The 11,369-nt window shown below is 51.4% G+C and overlaps 1 protein-coding gene across 2 annotated transcripts; it reads right to left on the bottom strand.

Moving 5' to 3' along the window:
• Nucleotides 1–616: 616 nt before the first annotated feature.
• On the bottom strand, nucleotides 617–10,390 carry LOC133352678 (dual specificity protein phosphatase 10-like). Of its 2 annotated transcripts, none has more exons than XM_061568478.1 (4): nucleotides 6,462–7,006; nucleotides 5,011–5,945; nucleotides 3,030–3,497; nucleotides 617–2,246 (listed from the first exon to the last, which is right to left on the bottom strand). In XM_061568478.1, exons 1-4 carry the CDS (start codon nucleotides 6,494–6,496, stop codon nucleotides 1,990–1,992), a joined length of 1,695 nt encoding a protein of 564 aa, XP_061424462.1. In that variant the 5' UTR covers nucleotides 6,497–7,006; the 3' UTR covers nucleotides 617–1,989. The 2 variants fall into 2 exon arrangements, with proteins under 2 accessions (XP_061424462.1, XP_061424463.1); XM_061568479.1 differs by lacking the exon at nucleotides 6,462–7,006 and adding an exon at nucleotides 10,259–10,390 and having other exon boundaries at nucleotides 618–2,246.
• Between the last annotated feature and the right edge of the window lie 979 nt (nucleotides 10,391–11,369).

The raw sequence follows: 11,369 nt of genomic DNA, 5'->3' as shown, positions 1-11,369 counted from the left end.
CCAGAATCTGTGACAGCGATGGACAACCCAGAATCTGTGACAGTGATGGACAACCCAGAATCTGTGACAGTGATGGACAACCCAGAATCTGTGACAGTGATGGGCGACCCAGAATCTGTGACAGTGATGGGCGACCCAGAATCTGTGACAGTGATGGGTGACCCAGAATCTGTGACAGCGATGGGCGACCCAGAATCTGTGACAGTGATGGGCGACCCAGAATCTGTGACAGTGATGGGCGACCCAGAATCTGTGACAGTGATGGGCGACCCAGAATCTGTGACAGTGATGGGTGACCCAGAATCTGTGACAGTGATGGGCGACCCAGAATCTGTGACAGTGATGGGTGACCCAGAATCTGTGACAGCGATGGGCGACCCAGAATCTGTGACAGTGATGGGCGACCCAGAATCTGTGACAGTGATGGGCGACCCAGAATCTGTGACAGTGATGGGCGACCCAGAATCTGTGACAGTGATGGGTGACCCAGAATCTGTGACAGTGATGGCGACCCAGAATCTGTGACAGTGATGGGCAACCCCAGAATCTGTGACAGTGATGGGCGACCCAGAATCTGTGACAGTGATGGGCGACCCAGAATCTGTGACAGTGATGGGCGACCCAGAATCTGTGACAGTGATGGGCGACCCAGAATCTGTGACAGTGATGGGCGACCCAGAATCTGTGACAGTGATGGGCGACCCAGAATCTGTGACAGTGATGGGCAACCCAGAATCTGTGACAGTGATGGGCGACCCAGAATCTGTGACAGCGATGGACGACCCAGAATCTGTGACAGCGATGGACGACCCAGAATCTGTGACAGCGATGGACGACCCAGAATCTGTGACAGCGATGGGCGACCCAGAATCTGTGACAGCGTTGGGCGACCCAGAATCTGTGACAGCGATGGGCGACCCAGAATCTGTGACAGCGATGGGCGACCCAGAATCTGTGACAGCGATGGGCGACCCAAAATCTGACAGTGGTCCACGTGAGCGGCCCCTCCTTCACCTCAGAGGGCCGCAAGCTTGACATCGTGCTTGTGCACTAATCATGACCCCACGCACAGCCCGAGAGACACACTGAGATCAGGCCACCGTGAGCAGCTCCTCAGGATGCAGGTTGCCCACCACTGATCTACGAGCTGGTAGAGGCCACGCAACTCACTAATGCATTGCAATGCATTGTGGGTATTATGTTAAAAAACGATGAGACGTTGCTCTTCTGCATCACGGAATAATGATGTTAGATTTTAGTCCATCGGCCTATCGGGGTTCATGTACCAGGGTTTTCCAGCAGTATTTGTCTATGCAGGCAAACTCTGGACAGGCTTCCAGCAGAGTTAGGCCTGTTGCTGCTCGTTTTCCCGACTCTACTAATTACACTTAATCCGCAAGAGCTGTAATATAGACCGCACTAAGTAAAAAAACCCAATCCAACAATGGGTTTGTTTGGGCAGTCACTGGTGACCGGGTTGAGACGTGAAAACCTGGTTTGATTATAGGTCGGCTAAAACTCACGGTGGAACCCAAGATCTCAGCAGTGCCAGACGCTGCTCCGACGCCGTTATCAACCCCCTGGGCCAACTGGCTACTTCTCCGTGGGGGTTGCCACCTCTCCCAGTTTACCAGAATCGTCCTCTCAGATAGCTATCCTGGGAAATCTATCAAGCCTTCCCAGGGCATTAAAACCCTCCTTTTTTGCCAGCTGCATAATAATACACTACCCAAGATGATGCGTCTACTGGTGGATCACCCCACATCTGGTATCGTGAGATATTCCTCCTCTCGCGGTATGTCCCAGTCGTTTGGTACCTTGAGGAGGTGGCAACCCCTACTTCGCCGGGCTGCCGTGAAGTTCGGCACCCCTGGTTTACACGTACGTATGTACACGGATGTTGAACTCCTTTCGCACCGTGCAGAGCCAACCGTGCTAATCGGAGGCACACGGCGCGATCCCGGCAGGGCTGACGTGCCGGCGTTCGGCTCAGGGCAGCGCGCGCTGCGCCGGCGAGGAGACCACCGCGTTCCTCTCGGCCGCCAGCTCGCGCTCGTACAGCAGCAGCTGCCCCATGAAGCTGAGGTTGGGCGCGACGGCGGCGCGCCGGGCGCGCACGAAGGCGTAGGCGTCCGACGCGCCCAGCCCGCGGAGGCGCATCACGTAGGCGATGGCGACGGTCGGTGAGCGCGACACGCCCGCCTGGCAGTGCAGCAGCACGCTGCAGCCGCAGCGGCGCGCCTCCTCTGCCGGGGGGGGGTGGGGGGGAGGAGGAGACGAGCGGCGTGAGGAGACGACAACGGCGGCGGCGAATGGATGGGAGAGCGTGGAAGTGAAAGCAGGCGATGTGGAAAGGGAGAATGGAACGAGAAGACGAAGTAGGAGGAGGTGATTGGAGAAGAACAGGGGATATAGGTTACGAGAAGAGGAATAACTGTATCGGAATAAGAACAAGAACACCGCAGGAGGAACGGGGAAAAGGGAGAAGAGAAGGAAAATGAGACCTTGGAGGAAACTGGTGGAGGGATAGGAGAGCAGGAAATGATGAATCGGAGAAAAAAGGTAAATAGAGAAGATCCAGAGAAGAGTTGGAGCAAATTAATGAGAAAAATAGAAAAGAAAACAAAGCAGCTGAAGATAAACAGACGACTAAGAATATAAGAAGCAAATCAGCAAAGAACAACAGAAGAATAGCAATGAGATGGCATAAGTACAGAAGAATAAAGTAAACAATTTTTTTTATTTTACCAGGTAAGGCCCACTGAGCTATATACTGTTGCTCTTTTTCAGAAGCGACCTGGCCACAAATGGTAGCCCAACAAAGTGGCTTATTGTGTGGAAATCCATAGCAGCCAACATAAGAACAAATGGGGAATTGTAGCGGGAGCAACGGAGAGAGCAAGAGAATAATAAAACAGAACGAACCGGACAGGAGCTAATGGAAAAGCCAACAGGCCGGAGAACGCGAGAAGAGGCAAAAAAACCGCGACTCCCCCTCACAGCGCGACCGCTCACGCCTCCCCTCTCACCTATGAGCAAGAAGGCCGGACGGAAGTATTGGCGAAGGTCCTGGCCGTGCGTGTCGCTCGCCGGCAGGCGGCGGTACGCGATGCCGCCGGCGCCCGCGTGGTAGTGCGGCACGTGCGCCGTCACGTTGAGCACCAGCCCCACGTTGAGGCGGCGCAAGGTCGGGAGGTCGCGCGCCGCCCGCTCCCCACCCACGAACAGGTACGGCAGGAGCCGGGACGCGTCGCTGCTCTCCTGCGAAACTTCGCCGCCGACGGCTCCAGCCGCCGCCAAAAACCCCTGGCTCCGTGCGGTCGTGGCGGTGGAGGAGGTGGCGCCGCTACGCTCGTCCGGCGATGCGGATGATCGCAGGAGTGCGCCGGCTCGACCGTTGACGTGCGCGTCAAATGGCGACGTCGCCTCGGAGACATCTTCCACCCCGTGGTGTTCGCAGAGTGACTCGTGCAGCGCCCGAAAGTCGCTCAGCCCGCCTTGATTGTCAGTGGCAGAAACGGGGGAGGGCAGGGTGGGGGTAGAATGACAGAGAACATCAGGGTGGCGATGATGGTGGTGACGATGAGTGGTTGATGGAAAGAAGTAAAACTAGACCGCCAAGATCTCCAGTGTGTTTTCGGGTTGTGCTGCGTTGTGCTGCGTTGTTGTTCGACGTGCTGGCAGCTTCTTCAGCAACTAAATTTCGAGTTCATGAAGCAACATGTCGGACATCACGGCGAGCGGCATGCTGTAAGGCCAGTGAAAATTACGAAAAGGATAGAGCAGCAAGTGACTGGACAATAGTGTGTGGTGGAACGGCCTTGTAATCCAGCGCTTTGGAGACAACAGGTGCCGAATCACATAGATTTGAATAACTCCTATACCCAATGGATGTGAGGTGACAAAGATACGGCAGTACAGAAAGTAGGTTCAATAATACATTTTCAGAGAAATGCGTGTTATCCCCTTGTACGTGTGGGATTTCTCCATGTAACTCAGTGAACACAATATATTATTGTGGACACATGGATTCTGTGATGCATTTGAACACGAGTTTGTCGTCAGAAGTGGTGACTGTGCTGACGATCTCAGCCCGGTCACAAATGAGACCCCCCCAGTTTAACCGCAGACGCCTGTCTGGATTCGAACCCAACTCCTCAGCCATGCCAGATCAGCGTTGTGAGCCCTGAACCATCCGGCCAACTCAGGATTCGAACATGACATCCTCAAAGTGCGAGCCAATAGCTCGCCCTACCAATGATGTCACTCGTTCGGTGATTAACTATTTAAATTATTTGTAATAGACCAGCTAAGGCCCACTGAGCTATGTAGCTCTTTTTCATAAACAACCTGACCATGAATGATAGCTTAACGAAGTGGAAATTGATTGCAGCCAAATACTGTGCTCTCAATGCATGTTTCTAAATGTGGGGGGAAAAACCGGACAACCCAAAGAAAAATCCACGCGACCGAGGGAAGAACACGTAAACTCCAAATATACAGCAGGTAATAGGGTTTTTCCCCTTTTTTCTAGCAACAAAACTAAAACCTTTTTACAAGGATTCATGGCTGCATTAACCACAATACTTGCAGTCAAAATGCAAACAAAAAAACACACCAAGGGACGGCTTTCTTTAAGGCTTTCTTTAAGAAAGCCATCCCTTAGTGTGGACCAATCAGTTTCAAGGACAATGCATATATTATCATAGTGTGTTTTTTGTTTGCATTTTGATTGCAAGTATTGTGGTTAATGCAGACATGAATCCTTGTAAAAAGGTTTCAGTTTTGTTGCCAGAAAATAGGGGGAAAACCCTATTTTATATTTTGGTACTGGCAAAGGAGGTCTAATGATATACAGCAGGTGTCAGGGTCGGGATCGAACCCACGACCTCCTGTATACCAGGCGAGGTATTTAACAACTCGCCACCATCGATCATCGACTGACGGATGATCAGGGGGAGCAAACGCCCTCCGTTGCAACCCTCGTCCATCGATCGATGCTGCGCGTACCTCTAAGCACAAGCGGGTCGGCCCCCTCCCTGCGCAGGCTCTCCAGCACCAGCTTGAGTGCCGCTGCAGGGTCTCCCGAGCTGCCGTCGTAGAGCACCATGTCCCGGCGGGGCGGCCCTGCCGCCGCCACCGCCGCCGCCGCCGCCGCCGCCGCCGCCGGCGCCGACGTCGACGAGGCCTGCGCCAATCCTCCCGCCGCGTCCCCCGTGGCGCCAGCCGGACCGTCCGTCGTCGCCGCGGCAGCGGGACACACGAGCTGGGTGACGCGCAGCTTGCCCTGCGCCAGGCGCCGGCGGGAGAGGCGGTCGGAGCAGTTGACGTGCAGCGCGCCGCGGATGTGCGAGCGCGTGTACTCGCCGAACGGGCGGCAGTCGAGCAGCATGGGAGGCGGGGGCTCGGAGCAGCGCAGGCGCTCTGCAAGCTCGTGCGGCCAGATCGGGACGTAGTCGCACGCCGCGCCGCCGCCACTCGTAGCGATGCCACCTCCACCACCGGCACCAGTAGCTGTAGCGGCAGCAGCTGCGACACCGGCCGGGCCGCCACCTCTCTCCTCCCTTGTCTTCTCGGCGTTGGCTGCTGCTGCTGCGGCTGCTGCTGCTGCCGGTGCTTTTGACGACTTGGACGATTTGGCCAATTTCGATTTGGCCGACTTGGAGGATTTTGACGTCGCTCCAGACACTGCTACAGTGGAGCTGGTGTTGGGAGGCAAGCGAGTGTCGCTGCTGGGCATGGCGCTCGTCAGTCGGGTGCTGGCCGGGTGTGGAGGCGGCGGCGACGGCGGCGACGGCGTAAGGTACACTGGCCAGCAGGGGTGCAAAAGCTCGGGTGGCTGTGCTGGGTGGTGGGGCTGTGCGGGGTGGTGGGGCTGTGCGGGAGGAGTGGGCATGGACTTGCGGAGGAGCAGCGCAGGAGGCATGTGAGGACGTCGGTGGAGCCTAGGACACACAAAGATCCATCCGTGTAACCTCCACAGACTGTTGGGTTAAGTGCTGTAAGCAAGCTCCTATTAAGGCCGGAATGGCACACAAGGTGAGTGGTTTGGTCAACACCATGCCTGGACTGCATTTGTCTACCCTGTTCTGATGTTTACACACCGCACCAGGTGCTTATTCAAGGCCGAGTTGACCTATGGGAGGCCCAGGACTGGCTCACTTATTCGCCACTTATGTTTGCCATGGCCAGAAATCAAACTCGGGTCGCTGGGTTCGTAGCGCAGTGCACCAACCACATGAATATTCATGCACGTTCGTGGCACGTAACCAACCAGTCACAACATTTGTGGAATCATTTTTGTTCATCACAATTGATAAATATTATAGAAATTTGAAGGCACTTGGTGCTAAATTGATCTTATATATTTCCTAACCACTCCCTGGTTTTGTGTTGCACGCGGTGACACAAACGCAATAAACAACAAAGGATAGCTCACAAGTGCGCCTGCTGTCACAAACCTTAAAGCACGGGGCACACACAATAACGCCGTCATTCACCGAGGGCATCGTGGATATTCGCCATTGTGAAGTTACTCTCGAAGCGTCCCACCGGCTCGCTCGCCGAGCTCGACGCGAGCGCGTAGAGTTTAACGTCCCCGACAACACCCGCTTGTCATAAGGCGACACAATCAGACGTGCGTCAGCGTGAGTTCGCCGCGTCCTGAATTATCGACGTGAAATTGCGGCAGCCATTAAATTGAGGAAGTCGCCCTCCAAAATGTTTGTTGCCATATTACTCACGTCAACTTGACCATAGTTTCCCCTACTAAGAGTGACAAGTGCACAGAGTGGAACAACGTGGAAGTCCAGAATAAACACCACATCTGAGAGTCAAACATTGCACGTCCTGGCTCTGACATTCCTCCTTGAAGACGCTGGTTGTAATCATCAACCGCATCGGAACATCAACAGGCTGATGTGCATCTCGACTTCAGAAATGTTAAATTACAGACGTGCCACAGTAGCGCGATTGTGGCCATGCAGCCCAAACTATGGACCACACAGTAAACCCATTGTGGCCTGCGCTTCTTCAATGGAGGACCAACAGCAAAACGACAACTCTCTCTCTCCTGAAACCCTCTCATCGTGGCCAGAAGCAGACCCTCAACACCTGGTATACAGGAGGTCGTGGGTTCGATCCCAACCCTGGTGCTTGTATATTTGGAGTTTGCATGTTCTCCCCATGGTCACATGGATTTTTCTTCAGGTCCTCCAGTTTTCCCCTCCATATTTAGAAACATGCGTGTAGAGTATTCCGCCGCTATAAATTTCCACATAAGCCACTTCGTTGAGCTATCATTTGTGGCCAGGTCACTTCTGAGAAAGAGAGCCTTAAGTGGTGAAATAACAAAAAAATATTCAATAGTTCAACAGAAGCTGATAATGAACCCAAAGCGATCGACGAGGAAAGGTGCAGACGAACTCGGTGAATCCACAAGCCGGAGACTCTTCCCACGAATGATCAAGAGTTAGCCGTGTTGTACAATTTGTATTTTAGGTTTCACAGCACACACAGCACTCACAGCACACATACACAGATGTAATTCCATGAGCAAATGATATGCAATTTCAAATAATACATTACAGTAATTATATTTCACAAAAATGTTACGTGTTTTCTATTTTAATGCGAGTACCGCATACGTCTATGCAAGATGTTTTAGTTCGTATTATTATTATTCACGTGTGTATATTTTCAGCGGTGAGCTCAACACGTGATGTAGACATAGATTTTTCATACACCACTGACGGTGACATAATCATGTCGACACACGTACGTCAACGTAACACAACAAGTGTTCCCCATTTCTCTACCAAATGAGGAAACACAATACGACACAGTTGGCTTTTTATTTACAGAAACAAGAAACTTTAGTACTGTTCATAAAAAAACACGAATAAAGCACTGAGCCAAAACCAGTGATATCCTTGATTCAGATCCGAGTTTCAGCCACTTGCGATCAAACTGTGCTCTCACACGCAGAGTTCAAGGACTCGGCCCAGTCGTCACCAGCCAGGATCATTATTAATTGAAAAACTCATTTCTTTAGAACTGCTTTTTGTGTTTAGTTTGTTGTCCTTCCCGCTCACCTCCAATTCGCACGGTTGGCTACGTACGGTGCGAAGGAAGTTCAACGTACATGCATTCAATTATTCCACTTCTGGGTGAAGGACTCCCCAAGGCTGTCAGCAACCTCTCACGAATCTACGTTGCAACCGATGCCCCTAGCTGCCGCTCCGTCATTATTCTAGTGACGTGTTCTGCCTAGGCCCATTAACTTTTCTTCACAGTTTGAATTAACAATTCTTTATCCTGCCATTGTTTTCTTATCCGTGTTGCTCCCCTTTCTGTCACTCATAATTCCGAACATACATCTCTCCTTCACGCTTCTTGGCAAACGTTTCCGTTTGTTACATTTTCATCATTTATGACCTACGTTTCTGGGTTTTTTTTCACTTCAATAAAACGTCACCTCTGGGAGAAGAATAAATACATAATTCTAGATTTGAAGCTTTCGTGACTGCAAGGATTCATATTCTTAGGTTTTTTTCGGTAAAGTCACGTAGGTAAAAAAAAAAAATCTAAATTAAAATTAATAAAGGTAAAATAAAAATAAAATATTTTACTTTTATTAATTTTAATTTAGATTTTTTTACCTACGTGACTTTACCAAAAAAACCTAAAAATAAATACATATTTTGACTGCTTTGCGACAGGCAGCTGTAGGATGCGGAAGACAGTGCAGTACCACTAGCATGAGTGTGCGGACACGTAAAAGGGATCTCAGGAGTAGTTACGTGATATCACCTTCTGCGGGCTATTTCATAAATCTGTGGATGACTGTTCTGGGAAAGTTCTGAATTGAGTCTCTCACGACATGACGCCGTTAGCGCGTTTGGCAATCAATCTCTTGTGAAAAAGACCAAAAATTACGTGTTTTTAACACACAATTACATTCCCGAATAGATAAGCTTTGAAAATACTTATTTAGCTGCTGCTTTGCTCAGAGCGCTTGAAGATTGCGAGTTAAAATCTTTGCTTGGTCATCGGCTCAGTTCTATATTCATGGAAAGACCATCAACCTCCACCGCAGTGATGTCCTAAACCCCATCAACCCGATTATCACGGTTGGCTACATTCAGTGTGACAGAAGAATGGATACAATGGGTAGTATAATAACAACAAACCACAAACACCATCAGCCCGACACCACAATCCAAAATTCACCACGGAAATATAAATGTCCACCACTAGTTGAGAGTTGGGTATGGATATGACCACTACGACAATGAATGACTGTGCTCTCTTATCTATGGTACTATAATAACCATCACCACAAACAGCATCATCAGCATTACACCACGATACAAACCGCAACATCACCACCACCACCCATCCCCACTTGCATCCCACACAGACACCACCTCCACGACCCCACGACCACAATAACTACAAAAACACTTCAGACACCACTACCACAAGCAATTACAACAACCACAACATATACCATCATCAACCATTACGGATGTCACCACACAAAAACAATGCAGCCCATATACACTACCGCCACCAACCACAATTACAATACACCAACATCAACAGGAAAACACCACCCCAACCACAAACAATATCGGATTTCCACGCCACTCCCAACAAACAACGAAATTTACATCACCACAGTCCCAACCGCATACAATACCAAGATAACATTACCACATTAACGATAACATACAATTCCAACCACGATTTTTAAAGATACCAACACCACCACCATCCCACCATCACCACCGTCAACAACAACACAAAACAACACCAATGGCAAACCCGTTACAACCACAATCAACACCACCCTGAAACCACCACCACTGCCACCTCAACCACAATCACACCACTCACAATATCACCACCACGCTCACAACATCGCTTCCACCCCATTGACACCAACCACCACAATCACAATCCCAACACGCTGCCACCACCACCACCACCACCATCCCACAACCACAACGGCCACCACCATCGACAAAACATCATCTTCAGCCATGACCAATCCACTGCTGGATGAATGCCGGCTAACCCCCCTCCCCAACCGATGGTCATCTGTGCTCTCTCTACCATTGAGACGGGATTAGAGGGAGCAAGACGAACACGTAAACACAGCCACAGCAAGCCGCCCCGAAACTCTCACCACCACCACCAACATCATCATCATCAATCACAGCCACACCACCGATGCCACCACCACCACCACTACCTCGGCACCAGCACCACCAACAGCACCAGCAGCGGAGGAGGAGGAGCAGGCCCCTGGGTAGTCGCAGGGCAAGGCCGCCACAGGGCAGCCCTCCTGGCAGAGAGAGAGAGAGGAGCCCCCCACCCCGTAACCCCCACGATGTTTATTATTAAAAGGCGGCGGTGGCGGTGGCGCTCCGCTGAATCCTTCTTCAGCGCGGCCCGGTGACATCATCGGCAGCCAATGGGAAGGGCGCGTGGAGGCGGCGCGTTACGTAAGAGCAGCCTCCATCCCTCCCTCCCTCCTCCTCCATCCATCCTCATCATCCCGCCTCCATTCTCACCCATCCTCCCTCCCTCCTCCTCCATCATCCCTCCATCCTCATCCCTCCCTCCCTCCTCCTCCATCCATCCTCCTCCATCCATCCTCATCATCCATCCCTGCTCCTCCCTCCTGATCATCCCTCCTCCATCCTCATCCATCATCCATTCTTATCACCCCTCCCTCCTCATCATCCCCCCTCCATTCTCCTCCATCCTCCCTCCTCCTCCATCCATCCATCCTCATCCATCATCCATTCTCATCATCCCTCCTCCATTCTCCTCCATCCCCCCTCCTCCTCCATCCATCCATCCTCATCCATCATCCATTCTCATCATCCCTCCTCCATTCTCCTCCTCCATCCATCCTCCCTCCCTCCCTCTCTCCTCATCCATCATCCTCCCTCCCCCACGCACACGGCTGTCACGCCGGGCATATGTCGCAGCAGCAGCAGCCCCTACTAAGCCACACACAGGCTAATAAACGCACGCGTACACTGTTCACGGATTAAAACTCGCCCCCACATTGTAATACGGTGTTACAACACACACCGCAATACCCGCAGCTGCACACTGCCCAACAATATTGTATAACACACACACCATACAGTACTCTACGATGTATACACTACACACACGATAGCATATACACACCATATCATATACACACCATAAATACAGCATAATATACACGCGAAACAACACAACACAGTATTATACACACCCCACATTTAACACGCACACTACTACAACCCCACACTACACACAGCCAATTCAACACAGCACACACTACCCCATACAATACAGTGCTG

Source organism: Lethenteron reissneri, chromosome 41 (genome assembly GCF_015708825.2).
Source record: "Lethenteron reissneri isolate LAM-NWPU_2019-01 chromosome 41, ASM1570882v1, whole genome shotgun sequence".
Classification (NCBI taxonomy): Eukaryota; Metazoa; Chordata; class Hyperoartia; order Petromyzontiformes; family Petromyzontidae; genus Lethenteron; species Lethenteron reissneri.
This window is presented reverse-complemented; position numbering and strand designations above follow the sequence as displayed.